The sequence below is a fragment of the Rhincodon typus genome, chromosome 14, assembly GCF_021869965.1.
Source record: "Rhincodon typus isolate 14 chromosome 14, sRhiTyp1.1, whole genome shotgun sequence".
Classification (NCBI taxonomy): Eukaryota; Metazoa; Chordata; class Chondrichthyes; order Orectolobiformes; family Rhincodontidae; genus Rhincodon; species Rhincodon typus.
The window spans coordinates 1,275,587-1,301,335 of record NC_063345.1 but is presented as its reverse complement, the minus strand read 5'-3'; the positions used below and the strand labels follow the sequence as shown (position 1 = coordinate 1,301,335).

Genomic DNA, 25,749 nt, shown 5'->3' with positions numbered 1-25,749 from the left:
TGAGCTCAGGCATGGTTGAAGCTGAGCTGTGGCAGGGTTGTGTTGAAGCTGAGCTAAGGCAGGGTTGAAGATGAGTTCAGTCAGGGTTGGGGCTGAGCTCAGGCATGGTTGAAGCTGAGCTAAGGCAGGGTTGAAGCTGAGCTATGGCAGGGTTGTGTTGAAGCTGAGCTCAGGCAGGGTTGGGGCTGAGCTCAGGCAGGGTTGTGTTGAAGCTGAGCTCGGGCAGGGTTGGGGCTCAGCTCAGGCAGGGTTGTGCTGAAGCTGTGCTAAGGCAGGGTTGAAGCTTAGCTCAGGCAGGGTTGAAGCAGAGCTGAGGCTGGGTTGGGGCTGATCTAAGGCATGGTTGGGGCTGAGCTCAGGCAGGGTTGGGGCTGAAGCTGAGCTAAGGCAGGGTTGAAGCTGAGCTGAGGCAGGATTGTGTTGAAGCTGAGCTAAGGCAGAGTTGTGTTGAAGCTGAGCTAAGGCAGGGCTGGGGCTAAGACGGAAAAGGAAGGAGTTCTTTCGCAGTTTGTTGTTGTTGCGGCGGACAGAAGGGCGAGTGTGTGGCCGGCTGCAGCCCCCCCGGAGCAGGCAGAGTGCAGCATGACCCCCGCGGAACAGAATGTGACCTGGCTCATCTCCCTGGGGGTGCTGGAGTCCCCCAAAAAAACCATCTCGGATCCGGAAGAGTTCCTCCTGAGCGCCCTGCGGGACGGGCTGGTTCTCTGTAAACTCATCGAGCGCTTAGTGCCCGGCTCCGTGGACAAGGTCAGAGATACCCCCACCCAGACCCGGGGGCGGCGGGGGGATAGATGGAGGAAATGCAATTAATTTGATTGGTGGGGGTGGTGAGAGACACATTCTGGGTGCGAATGAGCCCTGGGGCTGGAGATAGACCGCAGCTGGGGCGGTATGGGGCAGAGGCGTGGAGTCAATTGGGACTCAACCTCCGGTTCGGGGAGGTGGAGGGGCGAGATTTGGGGCTAAACCTGGGACTGGTGTGGAAGGGAATTGGGGCTAAACCTGTGACTTGGGGGGGTGGAATTGGGGCTAAACCTGGGGAGGTGTGGAGGATAAAGCTCGGACTGGGGGGGGGGTTTGGGGGTAAAACTGGGGCCGGGGGGGAATTGGGGGCTAAAACTGGGACTGATGTCGGTGGGGGGTCAGAGATGGGGTTGGAGGTGGGTGTACGGGAAGGGGTTCGAGGCCCCATTCCCCCAGTGTACTGAGCCACTGAAAGTCCACTGGTCTGTGACAGGTTCCACATTTCAGAGGCAAAGAGGTGACTGGTGAGCCTAGACCCTGATGGAGGGCACTGGATGGAGAAAGGGCTCTTTCCTTAACAAAGGTTGTTGGTCAGTAGGGAGCTGGGATAGTCTCAGGGAAATGTTGCAGACCGTACGTGTAAACCCCATCATGGCACACTTTCTGAAACATGCCAGGAACTGTGAGCATGCTCAAAAATACAACAAATTCTAGTCCCTATCACCACCGGTCTGCCTCCATCCCTCGCCTCCCCGCCTTTATCTGCAGCTCCCCTTAGACCCACATCCAGTCCTGGAGAAGAGTAATACCCGAAATATTGACTGCTCCTTTCCTCCAGATGCTGCCTGGCTTGCTGTGTTCTTCCAGCCTCCTGTTTGTCTATCCTGGTTCTTTTTCTCAAATGACAGTATCAACTTCGACAAAGTGCATCTTCATTGTTGCACTGGGCAAAAAAGGAGCAAAGATTAGTGTTTAATGACTGCGCCAAGTGGCAGGCAGAGTGAGGGCAGCTGTCATTTCTGGTGGTTAATAACTGTCAGTTGAACTGAAACCGCAGCTTGAACAGTTGCTGCATTTGGCAGTTTACAGCGTGTACACCAGATCACAGTGTGTACACCAGACTATGGCGTGCGTGAAATCATGTCAAATGCAGTGGATCAGGATATGTACATTGAAATACAATGCGTACACTGAACCATGGTACGTGCCATGTGCTCTAATTCTAGGCTCACAATCTGGGTTCACAGTAAAAGGTTAAAATTGCTGCTCTGCCTCTCCTACCATCTCCACATCACTAGGCAGCATTCCTGTTTATTTTAATTTAATTATTTTAACAACAGGACCTCGATCAGATCAGATCAGGAGTGGCAGATGGAGTTTAATTTAGATAAATGTGAGGTGCTGCATTTTGGAAAGGCAAAGCAGGACAGGACATATACATTTAATGGTAAGGTCTTTGGGAGTGTTGCTGAACAAAGAGGCCTTGGAGTGCAAGTTCATAGTTCCTTGAAAGTGGAGTCATAGGTAGACAGGATAGTGAAGAAGGCATTTGGTACACTTGCCATTATTGGTCAGTGCATTGCCTATAGGGGTTGGGACATCATGTTGCAACTGTAGAGGACATTGGTTCGGCCACTTTTGGAGTATTGCGTGCAATTCTGATCTCCCTGCTATAGGAAAGATGTGAAACTTGAAAGGGTTCAGAAAAGATTTACAAGGATATTGCCAGGGTTGGAGAGTTAGAACTATAGGGAGAGGCTGAATAGACTGGGGCTATTTTCCCGGCAGTATCGGAGGCTGAGGGGTGACCTTATAGAGGTTTATAAAATCATGAGGGGCGTAGATGGAGTGACTAGCCAAGGTCTTTTCCCTGGGGTGAAGGAGTCCAAAGTGAGAGGGCATTGGTTTAAGGTGAGAGGAGAAAGATTTAAAAGGGACTTATGGGGCAACTTTTTTCACACAGATGGTGGTGCATGCATAGAATGAACTGTTAGAGGAAGTGGTGGAGGCTGGTACAATTATGACATTTAAAAGGTATCTGGATGGGTATATGAATAGGAAGGGTTTAGAGGGATATTAGCCCCAAATGCTGGCAAATGGGACTAGATTAGTTCAGAATATCTGGTTGACATGGATGAGTTGGACTGAAGGGTCTATTTTGGTGCTGTACATCTCTATGACTCTATTTCATTATGAAAAAAATTCTTGTTTGAATTTCATGATCCCGGAAGTTTGGAAAGTGTTGCTGCAACAGTGCGGCGCCCCCTCGGCACTGACCCTCTGACAGTGCGGCACGCCCTCAGCACTGACCCTCCGACGGCTGCGGCGCTCCCTCAGCACTGACCCTCCGACAGTGCGGCACCCCCTCGGCCCTGACCCTCCAACAGTGCGGCGCTCCCTCGGCCCTGACCCTCCAACAGTGCGGCGCTCCCTCAGCACTGACCCTCCGACAGTGCGGCACCCCCTCGGCCCTGACCCTCCGACGGCTGCGGCGCTCCCTCGGCCCTGACCATCCGACAGTGCGGCGCCCCCTCGGCCCTGACCCTCCGACAGTGCGGCGCCCCCTCAGCCCTGACCCTCCCACGGCTGCGGCACTCCCTCAGCCCTGACCCTCCCATGGCTACGGCGCCCCCTCAGAACTTCACTGGAATGTCAGCATTGAATGTGAATGTGTGCTCACATCTCTGGAGTTGGACTTGAACCCATAAGTTCTGAACTCAGAACTGAGGGATCTACCAACATAGCATTGATTGACATCACTATCAATCCTAAATCAGAGCAGCAGGATCTGTTACTGACAACTTGAGATGTGTGTAAATGATTGGGGCCGTGAATTTAATCCTTTACTATAAGCTTGAAGGCTCTGTGATATGTAGTTGAATGGATAATTTAAAAAAAAAGCCTCAACATGTTTTATATCATGGTGTAATTTAGGAAGTGCCAAATTGAAAGAAGTCACTTCTTGCCAACTTGTGTTGGCGCTTGCTCCCGAGTGGGGTTACCCTTTAGAATATCATCTCACAGCTTTCCCCTTCTACTCATCCATGACCCTGTGCCATTGAGCCTTTATCAGCTCCCAGTCTGACAGTACCTTAAAGTTCAATTCTCAGCCTTGTTTTCAGGTCCCTTTGTGACTTCACCCTGCCTAACTCTAAACTTCTCCAGCCACTCATTTTGTTCATTCACTCAAGGGACGTCAGCGTCACTGGCTGGGCCCAGCATTTATTACCTATTCCTAGTTGCCCCTTGAGAGGGTGGTGGTGAGCTGTCTTCTTGAACCGCTGCAGTCCATGTGCTGTGGGTTGACCCACAATTCTAATAGGGAGAGAATTCCAGGATTTTGACCCAGTGACAGTGAAGGAACCGCGATATATTTCCAAGTCAGGATGGTGAGTGGCTTGGAGGGGAACGTGGGGATGGTGGTGTTCCCATGTATCTATTGCCCTTGTCCTTCTAGATGGAAGCGGTCGTGGGTTTGGAAGGTGCTGTCTGAGGATCTTTGGTGAATTTCTGCACTGCATCTTGTAGATAGCACACACTGCTGCTACTGTGCGTCAGTATGTAGGGAGTGGATGCTTGTGGATGTGGTGTCAATCAAGCGGGCTGCTGTTCTGGATGGTGTCAAGCTTCTTGAGTGTTGTTGGGGCTACACTCATCCAGGCAAGTGGGGAGTATTCCATCACACTCCTGACTTGTGTCTTGTAGATTGTGGACAGGCTTTGGGGTGGCAGGAGGTGAGTTACTTGCTGCAGGATTCCTAGCCTGAACTGTTGAGATGTCTGCATTCCTCTGGCCTCTTGTACATCCCTATTTTATTGGTGGCTGTCCCTTAAGTACTGGAAGCCCTTCCTTAAACCTCTCCACAATTTTCTCCTCCTTTAAGAAAGTTTATGTAAAACCTCTCTCTTTGACCAAGCGTTTGGTCACCTGTCATGCTTTCTCTGTGTCATTTCAGTATCTCATTTGGTTTGCTCACATTTCTGTGACACAGCTCATGCTTATTTAAAATGCTGGGTCACTTCTTATTCAACAAGGTCAAAGTAATATTTATGATTCAGGCTTTTGTTGTAACATCTAAGTTGGAAAGAGCCAGTCCCGTCAGAAACCTTTAAAGAACTGAATGCAGTGTATCAGTCTCAGTGATCTGTGGAAAGGAATGCAGTGCTCGTTCATTTCAAACGCAAGCAAAAATGTGTTATAATCTGGCACAAGACAGAATTAAAGGTTTGTAGAATCAATAGGAACTGGCAGGATTTTGTACCAAAACCTGACTATTGATGGTAACTGATGTTATGAGGAAGTTCTGCTTCCTCTGTTCATATTTAATGTTAAATGAAATGTTGGGATCTTCTGCTTTTGTAAAGAATAATGTGCAGATTAACAGGGAACGTTACTTGGTGATTTCCGTGGGTAAAGCAAACTTTACCGTTGTGTACAAGTTAAAAAATGCTTCAGCAACAGCTTGCTGAGGACTTTAATACGAGGGTAACTCTCTCATTAGAGAGAGATGAGTATGGCAGTTTAACCTGAGGGTCACCAAGTCTCAGGTGAGGAGAGAGGTTGAGATGAAGGGACTTCCATGGTAGACTCAGTTGGTGCAGGATTGAACCCACATTGTTGGTGTCAGTCTGCATTGTAAACCAGGCATCCAGCCAACTGATCCCAGAGGCTATAATACTCGGTCAACTTGAATGTATAATGTGCAGAAATACAGGCCCGGGTATTTCGCAGGATGTGTGACAGGTAATAAAAAGTTTTAAAATTCATTCATGGGACGTGGGTGTTGCTGGCTGGTCCAGCATTTATTGCCTGTCCCTAGTTGCCTCTTGAGAAGGTGGTGGTGAGCTGCCTTCTTGAACTGTTGCAGTCCATAGAACATAGAACATAGAACATTACAGCACAGTACAGGCCCTTCAGCCCTCGATGTCGCGCCGACGTGTGAAACCAATCTGAAGCCCATCTAACCTACACTATTCCATTATCATCCATATGTTTATCCAATGACCGTTTAAATGCCCTTAAAGTTGGCGAGTCTACTACTGTTGCAGGCAGGGCATTCCATGCCCTTACTACTCTCGGAGTAAAGAACCTACCTCTGACATCTGTCCTATATCTATCACCCCTCAACTTAAAGCTATGTCCCCTCATGCTCGCCATCACCATCCGAGGAAAAAGGCTCTCACTGTCCACCCTATCTAATCCTCTGATCATCTTGTATGTCTCTATTAAGTCACCTCTTAACCTCCTTCTCTCTAACGAAAACAGCCTCAAGTCCGTCAGCCTTTCCTCATAAGACCTTCCCTCCATACCAGGCAACATCCTGGTAAATCTCCTCTGCACCCTTTCCAGTGCTTCCACATCCTTCCTATAATGCAGCGACCAGAACTGTACGCAATACTCCAAGTGCGGCCGCACCAGAGTTTTGTACAGCTGCAACATGGCCTCATGGCTCCGAAACTCAATCCCTCTACCAATAAAACCTAACACACCATACGCCTTCTTAACAACCCCATCAACCTGGGTGGCAACTTTCAGTGATCTATGCACATGGACACCGAGATCTCTCTGCTCATCCACACTACCAAGAATCTTAACATTAGCCCAGTACTCTGTTACTCCTTCCAAAGTGAATCACCTCACACTTTTCCACATTAAACTCCATTTGCCACCTCTCAGCCCAGCTCTGCAGCTTATCTATGTCCCTCTGTAACCTGCAACATCCTTCCGCACTATCCACAACTCCGCTGACTTTAGTGTCATCTGCAAATTTATTAACCCATCCTTCCACGCCCTCATCCAGGTCATTTATAAAAATGACAAACAGCAGTGGCCCCAAAACAGATCCTTGAGGTACACCACTAGTAACTGAACTCCAGGATGAACATTTCCCATCAACCACCACCCTCTGTCTTCTTACAGCTAGCCAATTTCTGATCCAAATCGCTAAATCACCCTCAATCCCATGCCTTCGTATTTTCTGCAATAGCCTACCGTGGGGAACGTTATCGAACGCTTTACTGAAATCCATATACACCACATCAACCGCTTTATCCTCATCCACCTGTTTGGTCACCTTCTCAAAGAACTCAATAAGGTTTGTGAGGCACGACCTACCCTTCACAAAACCGTGTTGACTATCCCTAATCAAATTATTCCTTTCTAGATGATTATAAATCCTATCTCTTATAATCCTTTCCAACACTTTACCCACAACCGAAGTAAGGCTCACTGGTCTATAATTACCAGGGTTGTCTCTACTCCCCTTCTTGAACAAGGGGACAACATTTGCTATCCTCCAGTCTTCTGGCACTATTCCTGTAGACAATGACGACATAAAGATCAAAGCCAAAGCCTCTGCAATCTCCTCCCTAGCTTCCCAGAGAATCCTAGGATAAATCCCAACCGGCCCAGGGGACTTATCTATTTTCACACTTTCCAGAATTGCTAACACCTCCTCCTTATGAACCTCAATCCTGTCTAGTCTAATAGACTGTATCTCAGTATTCTCCTCGACAACATTGTCTTTTTCCTGTGTGAATACTGACGAAAAATATTCATTTAGCGCCTCTCCTATCTCTTTGGACTCCACGCACAACTTCCCACTACTGTCCTTGACTGGCCCTAATCTTACTCTAGTCATTCTTTTATTCCTGACATACCTATAGAAAGCTTTAGGGTTTTCCTTGATCCTACCTGCTAAAGACTTCTCATGTCCCCTCCTGGCTCTTCTTAGCTCTCTCTTTAGGTCCTTCCTGGCTAACTTGTAACTCTCAAGCACCCTAACTGAGCCATCACGCTTCATCTCTACATAAGCCTCCTTCTTCCTCTTGACAAGAGATTCAACTTCTTTAGTAAACCACGGTTCCCTCTCTTGACCACTTCCTCCCTGCCTGACAGGTACATACTTATCGAGGACACACAGTAGCTGTTCCTTGAACAAGCTCCACATTTCAATTGTGCCCAGCCCCTGCAGTCTCCTTCTCCATCCTATGCATCCTAAATCTTGCCTAATTGCCTCATAATTGCCTTTCCCCCAGCTATAACTCTTGCCCTGCGGTATATACCTATCCCTTTCCATTGCTAAAGTAAACGTAACCGAATTGTGGTCACTATCACTAAAGTGCACACCTACCTCCAAATCTAACACCTGGCCTGATTCATTACCCAGTACCAAATCCAATGTGGCCTCGCCTCTTGTTGGTCTATCTACATACTGTGTCAGGAAACCCTCCTGCACACATTGGACAAAAACTGACCCGTCTAAAGTACTCGAACTATAGCGTTTCCAGTCAATATTTGGAAAGTTGAAGTCCCCCATAACGACTACCCTGTTACTTTCGCTCCTATCCAGAATCATCTTTGCAATCCTTTCCTCTACATCTCTGGAACTTTTCCGAGGCCTATAGAAAACTCCCAACAGGGTGACCTCTCCTTTCCTGTTTCTAACCTCAGCCCATACTACTTCAGTAGCGAGTCCTCATCAAACGTCCATGTTCTGTAAATAGATCCACAATGACCTTTGGGAGGGAATTCTAGGATTTTGACCCTGTGACAGTGAAGGAATGGTGACATATTTCCAAATCAGGATGGTGAGTGGCTTGGTGGGGAACTTGCAGGGGGTGGTGTTCTCGTGTATTTGCTGCCCTTATCCTTCTAGATGGAAGTGGTCATGGGTTGGGAAAGTTTTGTCTAAGGAGTCTTGGTGAATTCTGCAGAGCATGTCATAAATAGTCCACACTGCTGCTACTGAGCGTCAGTGGTGCAGGAAGTGGATATTAGTGAATGTGGTGTCAGTCAAGCGGCTGCTTTGTTCTGGATGGTAACAAGCTTCTTGAGTGTTGTTGGAGCTGCACCCATCCAGGCAAGTGGGGAATATTCCATCACACTCCTGACTTGTGCCTTGTAGATGATGGGCAGGCTTTGGGGAGTCAGGAGGTGACTTACTTACTGCAAGACTTTTCGCCTCTAATGTGCTCTGATTGTCTCTAAGTGACAAGGGACGGTGGTTAGGTTGTCTCTTATTGGTGTTGATCAGAGCCTGGCATTCGTGTGGCATGAATGTTACTTGCCACTTGTCAGCCCAAGCCTGGATATTGTCCAGATCTTATTGCACTTGCACACAGACTGCTTCAGTGTCTGAGGAGTCGCAAATGGTGCTGAACATTGTGCAATCAACAGCAAACATCCCCACTTCTGACCTTAGGATGGAGGGAAGGTCATTGATGAAGCAGTTAAAGATGATTGAGCCAAAGACACTACCCTGAGGAACTCCTGTAGAAATGTCCTGGAGCTGAGATGATTGACCTCCAACAACCTCCACCATCTTCCTATGTGTCAGGTATGACTCCAAACACTGGAGACTTTGCCCCCTGATACCCATTGATTCCAGTTTTGCTTGGGCTCCTTGATGCCACACTCTGTTAAATACTAGGTTAATATGAACAGCAGTCACTCTTAACGTTATTTATGGAGTTTAGCTCTTTGTTTGAACCAAGGTTGTAGTGAGGTCAGGAGCTGAGTGGCCCTGGCAGAACCCAAACTGGGCGCCTCTGAGCAGGTGCTGCTTGATAGCACTGTTGATGACACCTTCGATCATTTTACTGATGATTGAGAGTAGACTGATGGGGCGGTAATTGGTCGCGTTGGATTTGTCCTGTTTTTTGTATACAGGACATACTTGGGCAATTTTCCACATTGTTGGGTAGATACCAGTGTTGTAACTGTACAGGAACAGCTTGGCTAGGGGAGCGGCAAGTTCTGGAGGACAAGTCTTCAGTACTATTGCAGGAATGTTGTCAGGGCCTGTAGCCTTTGCAGTATCCAGTGTCTCCAACTGTTTCTTGATATCACGTGGAGTGAATTGAATTGGCTGAAGACTGGTATCTGTAATGCTGGGGACCGCTGGAGGAGGCCGAGATGGATCGTCCACTCAGCACTTCTGGTTGAAGATTGCTGAGAATGCTTCAGCTTTTTTTTTGCACTGATGTATTGGACTCTTCCATCATTGAGGATGGGGATATTTAGAACATAGAACATAGAACCGTACAGCACAGTACAGGCCCTTCGGCCCACGATGTTGTGCCTAACTTTTACCGTAAACCTAAGGTCTATCTAATCTCCACCCCTACCTTATACTATCATCCACATATCTAATAGCCGCTTAAATGACCCTAATGAGGCTGACTCCACTACCTTCTCTGGCAATGCATTCCATGCCCCTACCACTCTCTGAGTGAAGAACCTACCTCTGACGTCTCTCCTATATTTACCTCCACTCACTTTAAAACTATGCCCCCTCGTAATAGCTACCTTCACCCTCGGAAAAAGTTTTTGGCTGTCCACTCTATCTACTTGTGGAGCCTCTTCCTCCAGTGAAATGTTTAATTGTCCACCATCACTGGATGTGGTAGGACTGCACAGTTTAAATCTGATCTGTGGATTGTGGGATCGCTTAGCTTTGTCTATCACTTGTTGCTTTTGCTGTTTGGTGTGCAAGTAGTCCTGTTTGGTGGCTTCACCAGGGTGATACCTCATCTTCAGTTATGCCTGGTGCAGCTCCTGGCATGCCCTCCTGCACTCTTCACTGAACCAGGGTTGATCCTCTGGCTTGATGGTAATGGTTGAGTGGGGGATATGCCGGGCCATGAGGTTACAGATTGTCCTGGAGTACAGTTCTGCTGCTGTTGATGACCCACAGCGCCTCATGGATACCCAGTCCTTGAGTTGCTAGATGAATGTGAAGTCTGTTCCATTTAGCATGTTGGGGGTGGGGGTTGATAGTGCCCCATAACATGATGGAAGTTATTCTCAATGTGAGGCTGGGACTTCGTCTCCCCTGTGTGATAATCGCTCTTGCCGATACTGTCATGGACAGATGCAACTACAACTGGCAGATTGGTAAAGATGAGGTCAAGTATGTTTTTCCCTCTTGTTGGTTGCCTCACCACCTGCTGCAGACCCAGTCTGAGATAACAAGGTGTAGGGCTGGATGAACACAGCAGGCCAAGCAGCATCAGAGGAGCAGGAAGGCTGACGTTTCGGGCCTAGACCCTTCTTCAGAAATGGGGGAGGGAAGGGGGTTCTGAAATAAATAGGGAGAGAGGGGGAGGCGGATAGAAGATGGATAGAGGAGAAGATAGGTGGAGAGGAGACAGACAGGTCAAAGAGGCAGGGATGGAGCCAGTAAAGGTGAGTGTAGGTGGGGAGTTAGGGAGGAGATAGGTCAGTCCAGGGAGGACGGACAGGTCAAGGGGGCGGGATGAGGTTAGTAGGTAGGAGATGGGGGTGCGGCTTGAGGTGGGAGGAGGGGATAGGTGGGAGGAAGGATAGGTTAGGGAGGCGGGGACGAGCTGGGCTGGTTTTGGGATGCGGTAGCGGGAGGGGAGATTTTGAAGCTTGTGAAGTCTGCATTGACACCATTGGGCTGCAGGTTTCCCAAGTGGAATATGAGTTGCTGTTCCTGCAACCTTCGGGTAGCATCGTTGTGGCACTGCAGGAGGGCCAGGATGCACATGTCGTCTGCGGAATGGGAGGGGGAGTTGAAATGGTTCGCGACTGGGAGGTGCAGTTGTTTAGTGCGAACCGAGCGTAGGTGTTCTGCAAAGCGGTCCCCAAGTATCCGCTTGGTTTTCCCGATGTAGAGGAGGCCACAACGGGAACAGTGGATGCAGTATACCACATTAGCAGATATGCAGGTGAACTTCTTGCTTGATGTGGAAAGTCTTCTTGGTGCCTGGGATGGGGGTGAGGGGCGATGTGTAGGGGCAGGTGTAGCACTTCCTGTGGTTGCAGGGAAAAGTGCCGAGTGAGGTGGGGCTGGAGGGGAGTGTGGAGCAGACAAGGGAGTCACGGAGAGAGTGGTCCCTCCGGAAGGCAGATAAGGGCGGGAAGGGAAAAATGTCTTTGGTGGTGGGTCAGATTGCAGATGGCGGAAGTGTCGGAGGATGATGTGTTGGATCCGGAGGTTGGTGGGGTGGTACGTGAGGACAAGGGGGATTCTGTTTTGGTTGTTATTGCGGGGAGGGGGTGTGAGGGATGAGTTGCGGGTTTTGGTTGAACTCAGTCTAGCAGCTATGTCCTTTAGGACCCGACCATCTCGATCAGTGGTACTGCTGCTGAGCTACTCTTGGTAGTGGATATTAAAATCTCCCACCCAGAGTACAATCTGTGCCCTTGCCACTCTCACTGCTCCCTCTAAGTGTTCTTCAGTGTGGAAGAGGGATCTGACGGTAGACAGTATATGTTAAATGAGCTTGTAGCGCAGATTGAAATTAGCAGGTACGATGTTTTGGGCATCACAGAGATGTGGCTGTCAGGGGATCAAGGCTGGGAACTAAATACTGAAGCCCGTCCTAATGAAAGGACAGGCAGATGGGCAGAGGGGACAGGAAGAGAAATTAAATCAATACCAAGAAGCAGTATAGGGTTGGAAAGGGTGTGGGTAGAGTTGAGGAACCGCAAATGGAAAAAGACCCTGATGGGAGTTGTGTACAGGCCCCCTAGCAGTAGTCAGGATGTGGGGCAGAAAATAAATCAGGAGATAGAAAAGGCATGTAAGAAAGGCACTATTACAGTAATCACAGGGCACTTTGACATGCAGGTGGACTGGGAAAATCAGGTTGGTAGCAGATCCCGAGTGAAGGAATTTGTGGAATGTCTAGGAGATGGTTTTTTTTTGGAGCAGCTTGTGGTAGAGGCTACTCGGGAACAGGCAATACTGGATTTGTGATGTATAATGAGATAGACTTGATTAGGGAGCTTAGGTTGAAGAGGGCAGCAACCATATTATTACAATTCACCCTGCAGTTTGAGAGGGAGAAGCTGGAATTGGATGTAACGGTCTTACAGTTGAGTAAAGGTAACTACAAAGACATGAGGAGGAGCTGGCCTGAGTTCATTGGAAGGGCAGCTGAGCAGGGAAGATGGTGGAGCAGCAATGGGAGGCGTTTCTGGGGGTAATTAGGGAGGCACAACAGAAATTCATCACAAGGAAGAAGAAACACACTAAGGAAAGGATGAGGCAACCATGGCTGACAAGGGAAGTTAGGGACAGTATAAAAGCAAAAGGAAAAGCATATAAAGCAGTGAGGGTTAGTGAGAAGCCAGAGGATTGGAAAACCTTTAAAAACAAGCAGACAATAACTAAAAAGGCAATAGGAGATGAAATATGAGAGGAAGCTAGTGAATAATATAAAAGAAGGTTGCAAGAGTTTTTCAATACATAAAAGATAAAAGACACACAAGTGGAAAATCAGACCACTGAAAATGAGGCTGGAGAAGTAGTAATGGGGAACAAAGAAATGGTGGAGGAGCTGAATAGAAACTTTGCGTCAGTTTTCACAGGGGAAGACATCAGCAGCAGACCAGAGCTTCAAGAGAGTCAGGGCAGAGGTGAGTGTCATGGCCATCACTCAGGAGAAGGTGCTGGGGAAACTGAAAGGTCTGAAGATGGATAAATCACCCGGACCAGATGGACTATACCCCAGAGCTCTGAAGATAGCTGAGGATGTTGTTGAGGCATTGGTGGTGATTTTACAGAAATCACTGGAGATGGGGACAATCCCAGAGGACTGGAAAATGGCAAATGTAACATCCCTATTTAAGAAGAGAGGGAGGCAGAAGACAGGAAACTGTAGGCCAGTTAGCCTGACTTCAGTCTTTGGTGAGATTTAAGAGTCCATTATCAAGGATGAAATTGTGGAGTACTTGGAAATCCATGATAAAATAGAAGCCTTGCCCTTCAAATCTGTTAGAATTCTTTGAGGACGTTAGAAACAAGTTAGAGAAAGGCGAGCCAGTGGGTGTGATCCATTTGGATTTCCAGAAGGCCTTTGACAAGATTTCACATATATAACCATCCACGGTGTTAGGGGCAAGGTACTGGCATGGATAGAAGGCAGAGAATGGGGATAAAGAGGTCTTTTTCAGGATGGCAGTTCGTGACCAGGGGAGCTTTGCATTCATTATTGGGACCATAACTATTCATGTTATTTAGTAATGGTTTGGACAAAGGAACTGAGGGCATTGTTGCTAAGTTTACAGATGACACAAAGATAGGTGGAGGGACAGATAGTGTTGCAGAAGTGGGGAAGCTGCAATGGACTTGGACAGTCTGGGGCGGCACGGTGGCACAGTGGTTAGCACTGCTGCCTCACAGCACAAAGGACCCAGGTTCAATTCCAGCCTTGGGTGACTGTCTGTGTGGAGTTTGCACATTCTCCCTGTGTCTGCGTGGGTTTCTTCTGGGTGCTCCAGTTTTCTCCCACAATCCAAAGATGTGCAGGTTAGGTGGATTGGCCATGCCGAACTGCCTGTAGTGTTTCAGGGATGTGTAGATTAGGTGTGTTATAGGGGGATGGATCTGGGTGGGATGCTCTGAGCTTCAGTGTGGACTTGTTGGGCTGAAGGGCCTGTTTCCACACTGTACGGAATCTATAGAAGGAGTGGGTAAAGAAGTGGCAGATGGAATACAATATGGCAAGTGTGAGGTTATGCACTTTGGTAGGAAGAATAGAGACATAGCCTTTTCCTGTTTAGAAAATAGTCTTCGGAAATCTGAAGCACAAAGGGACTTGTGAGTCCTAGATTCAGGATTCTCTTAAGGTTAACATGCAGGCTCAGTTGGCAGTTGGGAAGGCAAATGCAATGTTAGCATTCATTTCAAGGGCTAGAATACAAGAGCAGGGATGTACTGCTGAGGGTGTATAATGCTGTGATAAGACTGCATTTAGAATATTGTGAGCGGTTTTGGGTCCTGCATCTAAGGAAGAATGTGCTGGCCTTGGAGGGGGCCCAGAGAAGGTTTACAAGAATGAACCGAGGGATGAAGGGCTTGTCATATGAGGAGTGGTTGGGGACTCTGGGCCTGTGCCTGATGGAGTTTAGAAGGATGAGAGGGTATCTGAGTGAAATTTACAGAATACTGGGAGGTCTAGATAGAGTGGACATGGAGAGGATGTTTTCCATAGTAGGAGAGACAAGGACACAGCCTCAGAGTGAAGGGATGAGCCTTTAGAGCTGAGATGGGGAGAAACATTGTCAGCCACAAGGTGGTGACTCTGTGGAACTCATTGCTGCAGAGGGCTGTGGAGGCCAAGTCACTGAGTGTGTTTAAGACAGAGATCAATAGGTTCTTGATTAGTAAGGGGATCGAGGGTTATGTGGAGAGGAGAATGGGATTCAGAATCATATCAGGAATGATCCAATGATGGAGCAGCTTCGATGGGTCTTGTCTACTCCTATATATTATGCTCTTATGGTAATTATTTGAGGTTTTTTGCCCATGTTTAACCTGAAGCCATTAGACTTCATGGTGGTCCAGAGGACTCCCAGGGCAACTGCCTCCTGACTGTATACCGCTGTACTTCCACCTCTGTTGGGTCTGTCCTGCTGGCAAGACAGGAATTTCAGGGATGGTGATGGTGGTGTCTGGGACATTGTAAGGTATGATTCTGTGAGAATGACTATGTCAGGCTGTTGCTTGACTAGTCTGTGAGACAGCTCTCCCAATTTTGGCGCTAACCCCCAGATGTTAGTGAGGAGGATTTTGCAGGGCCATCAGGGCTGTTTCTGCCATTGTCATTTTTGGTGCCCAGTCTATGCCAGGTGATCCATACAGTTTCATTTCCTCTTGAGTTTCTTTTAGAAATTATACAACAAGTGTATTGATTAGCTATTTCAGAGTGCAGTTAAGAGTCAAACACATTTTTGCAAAAGCTGGAGCAAGTTACAGTGATAGGGAGGGGTGTAGGGCCTGGAGGAGGTGAGAGAAATAGGGAGGAGTGTAGGGGCTGGGGGAGATGACAGAGATAGGGAGGGGTGTAGGGGCTGGAGGAGGTGAGAGAAATAGGGAGGAGTGTAGGGGCTGGGGGAGATGACAGAGTTAGGGAGGGGTGTAGGGGCTGGAGGAGGTGACAAATAGTGAGGGTTGAGGTGGTGGAAGGATTTGAACACAACGCTGAGAATTTTAAAATTGAAATGCTGAAAGTAGTGTGGGTTAATGAACAGCGGTAATGTGTGACAATCACTTGCTGTGGCACTGGATATGAGCAGCAGAGTTTCAGAGGAAATGAAAATCATGGAGGCTGGGAGGAAGACAGTGCAAAGATGGTTGAAGTGGACGGTTTTGATGATCGAGAGGATATAAGGTTGGACAGTCCTCTCTGAGTTCTAGGAATTTGGGATTGTGGAAAGGTCTGGTCCTTCCTCAGAGAAGGGATGGAATCTGTGGCCAAGGCAATGACTTTGATGTGGATCTTAAACTCGAGGAATCTGCACATCTGACACTGATAATGTAGCATTACAATAAGACCGTAAGATATAGGAGTAGAATTGGGCCATTTGGCCCACCAAGTTGTCTTTGCCATTTGATCATGGCTGATATGTTTGTCAACTCCATTCTTCTGCCGTCTCCCTGTAATCCTCGATCCCCTTACCAACCAAGAACTTCTCTCTCTCTGTCTTAAATACTCTTAATGACTTCACCTGCGCAGCCCTCTGTGACAAGAGGGCGGCGGTGGAGATTTGAAAACTGGATAGTGGGGATAAGGCAATGACGGGTAATTGTGATAGACAATACCAGAGGCTGACAGGAGGTTGAGGATAAGGAGAGCTTGTTTACTGAGGTCATTATTATGGAGGATGCCAGCTGATCAGTATCAGAGCCTGACTTTGATGGAAACCTGATTGGGCAGATTCAAGAGTGAGCTGGTGGGAATTTTTATAAACTTGGGTTTGAAAGGCTACGACATGTGGAAGGAGAGGGAGCAAGGATTGAGATGGGGGTCAGTAATTTGCAGTGGAAGAGAGAAAGTGATTGGGTTTTTTGAGGAAGGCCAAGTTAACAATTGTTATGATGTGGAGGTACCAGTGTTGGACTGGGGTGGACAAAGTCAGAAATGACATAACACCAGGTTATAGTCCAATAGCTTTATTTGAAGTCAGAAGTTTTTGGAGCGTAGCCCCTTTGTCAGGTAAAGTGAGATTCCAGTTGTTATCAGGTATGTTATTCCAGTTTTTTGGTTTGTCTCTAGCACCACTTTATTTTAAATTTTTGTAATTATGTCTCTGCCTCATTTATAGGTCATCCCTTCATTTGTTGTTCATCTGTTGATACTTTACTTACACCGTCTAACACTTTAGATCACCTGCAGGACTTATGATTCAACAGTCCACTCACACCATTTGTATGATCTTTTGATCTCTGTGCCCTTGACCTGTCTGCCTATAAATTGTGTCTCTGTTTACTTCTCTCTCACTTCACCTGATGAAGGGGCTACGCTCTGAAAACTTGTGATTTCAAATAAACTAGTTGGACTATAACCTGGTGTCGTGTGACTTCTGACTTTGGTAATTGCTATGAAAGGGGACGGGGAAACAAATAGTTAATATGTGAATGTAGAGGCCAGAACTAGACAGGGGTGGGTTGGGGGTTTGCAGTTTGTGGAGAATGGTGCCAAGGGAGTTGGTTTCTTGGACAAAATAATCTAAGAAAGGCAATAAATAAAAGAGATGAGAGAAAGAGCAGAGTTTCAGGGCTCGGACAAATGTACTTGAAGGTAAGTTAGGATTCGTGTGAATCGGAGAGGGAGAGGAGCAGCAGATGTAGCTGACCAGAGGATCACACTCTGTAACAAAGATGTTCAATGGTCTCACTTCTGATGAAAGGTCAATGACTGAAACATTAGAGATAGTAGGAACTGCTGATGCTGGAGAGTCCTGAGATAACAAGGTATAGAGCTGGATGAACACAGCAGGCCAAGCAGCATCAGAGGAGCAGGAAGGCTGACGTTTCGGGCCTAGACCCTTCTTCAGAAAATGAAGCTGAAAAATTAGCTCTGTTTTTCTCTGTCCACACATGCTGCCAGATCAGAAGAATTCTAGCATTTTCTGTTTCCTTTACAGATTTCCAGCATCTTCCATATTTTGCTTTTGCATCTTTGGATTACTAGTTTGTGTTGGAGGTGGGGGTGGAGGGGGCAGAGAGTGGGCATTGAGGTGACCGTTGATAGTGAGGCTGAGCAGTTGGCGGTTATTGTTTGTTCTCCAGGGTGACTCTGGAGGAATGGGCAGAGGAGGCTGTTACCCAGGACTGGGGCTTGCTGTGGTCCAGTCAGTTGTGTTGATACATTCTTTAACCAGTTGTGCTCCAGGTGCAAACATCACTTGGTCCTGAGGCAGGAAGTACTGGGCTGTTCCATAAGAGAATGCTGAGGATGGGGGCAGAGGAATTGGCAGGTCAATAAAGATTCCAAACAGGACAATGGTCGAGCCAATTGATCACTGCTAAGGTACTGACTTCTATTCCAGTTTCTAGTCAATGAAGAAAAAACATGTAGTACATCACATTAAGATGTTAAACTAGGGTCCTACCTGTTCACTCAAGTAGATTTTTTAGATCCCAAGCACTCTTTTGAAGAAGCAATAGGGGAATTTCTTTGGTGCCCTGGCCAATATTTACCTCTCCCGCAATATGATTGAAACAGATGATGTGGCTGTTCTTATTCTGAATGCCAGGGCAATATTAGGGTCTCTAACACAATCTTTCATGAAGCATGCTGCAGTTTTTCTCTAGAATATTTTTATGAAATAAACACAACGCCGGGTACACAATCCTGTGTTAGTTTAACAGTGTTAGCTTGCTATGATAGAAGATCAATGATTCATTATTTCAATCCAGATTGTTTCACAACTTCACTATCATGAGACATCCAGCATGTGACTAAATCATTCCCCCAGGCGGTTGTCTCAAAATATTATCTCTGTGTCAGTTTAGTACTCTCACTTGAACGCACAATCATACTCTGTCTCTAACCATCTTTGCTATGCACAAGTCGCCCCTACCTACCTTTGTTTCTCCCTCCCACTCTCACTGTCCCTCTCTCTGTCACTCCATTCTTTCCCTATCCTTCCTCCCTCCTTCCTGTGTTGCCCTTCCTCTTCCTTTCTCTCAATTCTCTTTGGGCTTCCTTTCTCTCAGACTCTATTATACAGATACATTCTCTGGAGACCATGCTATACTCTTATAGTTCTCATTGTTAATGGTCCCTCATGGTAATGCACACTAGACTTCATATCAGACTTATAGACATTAGGAGCAGAGAAGAAAGCATTTCAACCCATTATGTCCACAACATTCAACAAAGATCTGATCAACAAATCCCACTTTCCAGCTTTTAACCCACAGCCAGCGAGGGCTTTGACTGCCAAGTGGAGTGACTCAATCTGTCTCCACTGCCACAGAATCCTGGGCAGTGCCAGGTGGGTCAGAGTACAAAAGCTGTTTTGAAAGAGTTGGTTTGAAAAGGTAGGAAAGAGGGGACTGGGCGCAACAGTTGGGATTGCCCAGTGTGCAATTCCACGCTACCCCTTTTTCGTCCTTCTCACCTGGGCTCCAAAACCTGCCCCCGCTAACTGCCTTCTGCGCTCCTCCTTGGACTGTCTAGATCTTCCCTGCCTTAAAAGCCTGGGACTGACCTGTGTTCAGTTGCCATTGATGATCTCCATGGGCCTTCTCTCAGTCCTGACAGTGCCCTTCTGACGTCTGGGGCTACTAGGACTATTCAAGGTGCTGCCCAGTCAGAAAGTTACAAAACTGTTACAGCACAGCAGAGAGCCATTCAGCCCATCCTATCTATGCCATCTTTCCGACTGAGCAATTCACTCTGACATTACCCTTCACTGTCCCTGTGACCGTGCACTTTGTGCCTTTTCAAATAACCATCTAATTCTCTTCGGAAGGCTCCAATGGACCCTACTTCTGTTAGACTCTCAGCCAGTGCCTTCTCAATCCTGACTGCTCAGTATGTGAAAATGGCTTCCTTCACGTAATTTTTCCTTATTTCATTAATTATTTTAAATTTGATATGTCCTGCCACCTTTGATAATTTATGTACATACAGACCCAGGTTTCTCTGCTCCTACAGCACTTTTAGAATTGTTGCCTGTCTTTTACGTTGTCTCTCTATGATCTTCCAACAAGAATGTATCATCTCTCAGTTCTCCATATTGAACTTCATCTGCCACCTATCCACCGATCCAATACCTGTCAATTTTACTGAAGTTCCACACTGACCTCCTCACAGTTACAGTTCTCCCAGGTTTGCATCATCAGCAAATTTTGAAAATTTGCCCTGCATACTAAGGTCTAGATCATTAACACATAGCAAGAAATGCAAGGAACTTCACCCTGATCTTTCATGAACTCCACTACAAACCTTCCCCAGACCAATAAATATCCATGTACCACTACTTTGTTTCCTGTCACTTAGCCAATTTCATATACATGTTGCTACAGTGCCTTTTACTCCATGAGCTGTAATTTTACGCACAAGCCGGTTGCATGGCACTTTATCCAATGCCTTCAGGAAGACTATATATACCTCCTGAACAGCATCGCCCTGATCAACCCCAGGATAACACAGTGTGGAGCTGGAGAAACACAGCAGGCCAGGCAGCAGGAAAGTTGACGTTTCAGGTCCCAGATTCCTCATCAGAAAGCAGGTTAAAAAACATGATCTTCTCTTAAGAAATCCATGGTCGTCATGGTTTGTTAGCAATGAGCTGTCAAAAGAGGGACATTTTGCTGTGAGGCACAGTACTATGCCAATTTCACTTCTGCACCATTGGCCAGCGATGTATGTGGCAAACACACTGTGTGTACTTCAACAAATGGCTATGTCTCAAAGTCTAAGCAGAGTCAAATCAAGGGAGACAGGTTTTAGTGAAGGTGTCTTCGTACAGTAAGGGTAGTCTCGGTACTAGTCCAGGGACTTGTGCACGGTCAGTCAACCACTTGGGGCAATCACAGTCAGGATATTCTTTTCTAAGTGGGTAAGGAGCCAAATGGCATGCACTCCACCTCCCATCTTGATTTTTACTGCTCTATTGTGGGATGTTTTCCTCCTGGAATGAGAGAAAGGGAGGCAATGAGTAGGTGGCACAGCTGTTAGAGTTGATACACATAGGGGAAAGTTGTTGTGATTCCTGAGTGAGTGAGTGAGTAGGCAGTGCAGAGTTGATGCAGGGGCAGTGGTGTGAGGGTTGGGGTGACTGAGAACGAATGAGAGAAGATGTTGCAGGCCGTAGTGAGAGTGGTAGAGCATCAGCCTTCAAGGGAGGTTGCTGTAGTAGCAGAAAGAAGCTGTTGGCACTGATGTTAGTGAAATTGAGAATGCCATTGACCTTCCACAGTACTGGGCATTTCTCAAGGCGGCTGAGACCGCAGTGTCCCAGGCAGCAATCTCGGACCAGGGCTGGCATGATCTTGTATTGTGGCCTCATCTGCCTGTGATGTGGGAATGGACGTCCCTTTTCTGGAAAATGCCATCCACCAGGACCTCACTTTCCCTGAGAGTACATACGGCTATGTGTCTGGTGGTCACCCATTTCCTCCTCTCCCTGCATCCTCGTCAGCTGCAAAGTGACCAGGTCTGTAAACGTGTTCTCCACTTGACTCTCAGCCTCACCAATGTATGGCAGTGACTGCAGCTGCTGCTCACGTTGCAAATCCTGGAGCTCAAACTGCTGCATAAACTGTCATCCAGGAGACCGGGAGCATTCTGAAGTTTCCTCGTAGGATTTGCATTCTTGGGGCCAAAGAAACCCTACCTTTCCTTTATTTATTATGCTTAAAAAACCCTTACCGACACACAAACACCTTACAGCTATTAGATATACCCTTACTGATATTCATAAATCCCACAAATAATCATCACAGTTTGAGTTAAAACAAAAACCATAATTTCAAAAAAGATAACACTTACCAGCTCTTTACTCACTCTTTATTAATATTGATTTTTCTCCTTGCTTTTAATCAAATTGATCAGCAGCTCTCAGGGTGGGTCTGCCTGTCCCACCGGCTCTCAGCCTCATTTCTGCGCCCAGACCCCACTCTTCCGCAGCATGTTATTGCCGCGGGCCTTGGATTTATCCAAGGTCAGTGGGGCGGGGGGGAGGAGTTGGTGGTGTTCTACCTGTTTAGGATGGACTTTCCTTCTGGATGCCGGGGGTTCTAATCCTTGCTTCACCCCCACCCCCCACCATGCTTAGTCACAGTCCCAGCTTCCCAGTCTGTAGAGATCAGCTGCGTTCACTGAGGAACTTTCTCATTTGTCACAAGGATGTGGGATGAAGTTCAACTCCAGACCCTTGAGGACATAATCAGAGCTAGCACTCTCAGAGTGCAGAGCTAGAGAGCACTGCCCTGTTGGAGGTGCTGCCACTCAGATCAGATGCTAAACCATGTTCCTTTCTACCCTCTCAGGTGGCTATATGGAAATTTCAAGGTCATGAAGAGACACTGGATAGGCTTAGGGCTGTTTTCCTGGGATCAGAGAAGGCTGAGGGGGCATTCTGATTGAGGTGAATAAAGGTATGAGGGGCATAGGTATGGTAGATAGGAAGAAACTGTTCCCTGAGTGTAGTGATCAACAACCATGGAGGTAGGTTTATGGTAAAGGGATTAAGTTCATTCAAGGCTGAGGTAGACAGATTTTTAATCAGTACGGGAATCAAGCGTTATTGAGTATAAGGCAGGAAAGTGGAGTTGAGGATTATCAGATCAGCCATGATCTCATTGAATGGTGAAGCAGACTCAATGGGCTGAATGGCCTAACTTTTGCTCCTATGTCTTATAGTCTTATGATCTAAGTAGATGCAGGAACCATTGGTTTTTGTTTATGTTGATTGAAGGATAAATATTAGCCAGGACAATGAATACAACTCCCCTGCTTCTTCAAAATCCTGCCAAAGGATATTTTACTCCCATCTCAGGTGGGAGACAGAGCCTTAGATAAAGATATCTGTAAAATGGCCTTGCCGAAAGATCACACCTGCTCCCCAATACCACATGTTAAATTGCACCCAGAACCTGGAGTGGGACCTGAACACACAACTTTTTGACTTGGGGAAAAAGTGCTACCAACTGAGCTACGAAGACCATGGTATCGGAGGATCAGGAACAAAGCCAAGTTGAGGTATAGATCAGCCATGATCTGATTGAACAATAGAACAGGCTTGAGGGGCGGAATGGCCTCCTGGCATTGACTAATTGCTTTTTAATGAATTAATATCTAAAAGTACAGGTGTGCCAGGATATGGAGGGGAGCTGTAGGATGGTGATGAGGTGGGGGGTGTGGTGGTGTGGTGGAGGTTATGATGGTAGGGCAAGGGAGTACTGGAGAGTGGGGTTGCCTGTCTTTGAAGGGTTGGACATGGATCTTCAAAAGGGGATCTATAATCAAGGCACCTCCCCTGAGCAGAGTGACCTGATGGGCTTTCCCATCAGCTCTGAACTCCTCCCATCAGCCAATAACTGGCCACCTAGGGACCTGAATTTAGGCAGGGATGGTGCAGACCTTGTCCGTGCACCCAACCCTCCTGTAAAGTTGTAGACAGGATGGGGGCAGGTATGGGGGCAGGTATGAGGGCAGTGGAGGGGCCACCAGGTGGGTTTTACAGACCCCCAGTATCTGTGACCCTCCCATCAGGCGTGTGTCTGCGACATCTATGTCATTAACCAGACTATTTGTTGCAAGTTATCTGATATTCATCCAGTTATTAAAATACTCTGCATATTGGAAGGTTCTGAAAGTTATAACTGTTCCTAGTTTTCACTGGTGAAGACTGCAGCAATAAAGAAAGAACCGAAAGAACTGTGGATGCTGGAAATCAGAAACTAAAACAGAAATTGCTGGAAAAAACTCAGCTGGTCTGGCAGCAACTGTGGATAGAAAGCAGAGTTAATGTTTCGGGTCCAGAAACCCTTCTTCAGAACCTTCAAGACTGCAGCAATATTCAGTAACAAGCTAAAGCAAACTAGAAAAGTTGCCATGGCCGTATAGGGCTGCTCTCTCATTAGAGAGAGACGACTGGTGGTGGTTTAACCCGAGAGTCACCATGCCTCAGGCAAGGGATGAGGTTGAAAAGGACCCTCATGGGTAACCTCAGCCAGTGAACCTACATTGTTGACATCACTCTGCATCACAAACCAACCATCCAGCCAACTGAACTGGCTCATCAACTTCAAATAATTTTAGTTTTAGCTCAATTTGAAACTCAGGAAAATACTGAGTAAATTGTTGGCAAAAACAGAAATTGCTGGAAAAGCTCAGCAGGTCTGGCAGCATCTGTGGAAAGAAATCAAAGTTAATGTTTCGGGTCAAGTGACCCTTCCTCAAAACTGATAGTCCATCAGGAACTGACGTTCTCCCAGGGTTTTAAAAGAAGTGGTGAGTGTGAAAGTTGATGCAATGGTTTTAATTTTCCAAAATTCCCTTGATTTGGGACAGTATCATTACATTGGAAGCTAGCAAATTTAATTCAAAAATTTTATTCAAAACGGGAGACAGAAAGCAGGGAACTTCACCTGTCATAGGGAAAATGTTTGAAGCTGTTATTGAAGAGGTTATAATAGGCACATGGATATGTTCAAAATAACGGGTGATGTCAATAAGGTATTGTGAAAGGGAAAATCATGTTTGACCAACCTATTTGAACTGTTTGAGGAGGTAACATATGCTGTGGATAAGAGGAACCAGTGGAGTTACTGCACTTAAATTTCAGAGGGCATTGATAAAGTGTCACATCATACGTTACTGTGCAACATTGAAGCTGGTAACATGTTGGCATGGATAGAAGATTGACTAATGGGAAGCAAAGAGTAGGTGTAAATGGTCTGTTCTCAGGTTAGTAAGATGTAATGAGTTTTGCACTATAGGGATTGTGGCTGAGACCTCAATTGTTTATAACTTGTATAAATAAATGAAAGGCTTATGTGGTTGGAGTAATATATTAAAATGGATTAAGGATTGATAAGGATATGAAGCAGAGAGTAGGGAAAATTTAGATATTTTCAAGTTGTCAGGCTAAGACCATAAGACGTAGGAGCAGAAGTCAGCCATTCAGCCTATTGAACCTGCTCTACCATTCAACAAGATGATTTGATTATCTTCAACTCCCAAGTTTCCCTAGGCTGTACCTGGTGAACTGTTGTATGGTTCAGTGCTGGGGGACCTCACCTGACTACAGTCCATGTTGAGGTCTTAGAATGGGACAGTGAGCACTCAGTGGGAATGTAAACTGTGGCAAGGACATAGAGGTATGAGGCAGGTGAAATGAGTGGGCAATGAGGTGGAGTATAACGTGGGGAAGGGTGAAGTTAGAGTGTTGTTAAGAATAGAAAAGCGGAACAGTTCAGTGTGTGCATGAAGTAAGGAATTGGGGAGACAACGAGCACAGTGGCTTACTCCTGCCTCTACTTTTGGTGTTTCTATGGTTCGGGGGAGGCGGGGGGGGCGGGGGGGGGGGGGGGGTGTGCTTCCCTGTATGAGGCTGGATCCTGCAGCTTGATCCTTGTTTGTTTTGGTGGGGGTGCGGTGTGGATCATTGGTGGGTACCAGCTCTCAGGGAATGGATCTTAGGACTGGATTCCTTGATGGGGGAGTACATCCAGGTGGTTAACCCCCTTTGTGGGCTGGTTCCCTGGATGGGGAAGTGGATCCTGGATTTGTTGTGGGGGTGGGGGGTTGTCTGTGAATTGATCTCTGGGTTGGGAGTGGATCCCAGATCCAGTGGTGGGGGGGGAGTGGATCTGGGTTGGGGGGAGTGGATCTGGGTTGGGGGGAGTGGATCTGGGTTGGGGGGGCGGATCCTGGATGCAGGGGTGGGGGCGGGGACTGGATCCTGGATCCGGCCGATCGCTCGCTGTCATTTCCGTGGCTGGGTGCCGCTTCCTGGAGGCTGGGAGCGGGCGGAATGTGAGCGGGAGCCCGGGGATCGCGGCCTGGCTCTGGCTCCGGCTCCGGCTCCGGCCTGAGGCACAGCAACACCCCCCACCCCCCACCCCCACCGCGGTGTGTCCGGCCTCTCACTCACCCACACGCTGTCTCTGTGTCCCTCAGGTGTGTCCGGAACCGAGGACCGAGAGTGAGAGCTGCTCCAATATCCGCGAGTTCCTGAGGGGCTGCTCGGCGCTTCACCTGGAGGTCAGGCCCGGGACCGGGGGGG

The 25,749-nt window shown here is 47.3% G+C and overlaps 1 protein-coding gene across 1 annotated transcript in view; it reads left to right on the top strand.

Annotated features, from left to right (window-relative positions):
- Positions 1 to 408: 408 nt before the first annotated feature.
- Positions 409 to 25,749, top strand: part of LOC109921814 (rho guanine nucleotide exchange factor 6-like) — a 120,724-nt gene continuing 95,383 nt past the window's right edge. Inside the window, exons 1-2 of the mRNA XM_048605250.1 lie at positions 409 to 747; positions 25,644 to 25,727. Coding sequence (XP_048461207.1) covers positions 583 to 747; positions 25,644 to 25,727 — 249 coding nt within the window. The 5' untranslated portion in view covers positions 409 to 582. The remainder of the gene's footprint in view (positions 748 to 25,643; positions 25,728 to 25,749) is intronic.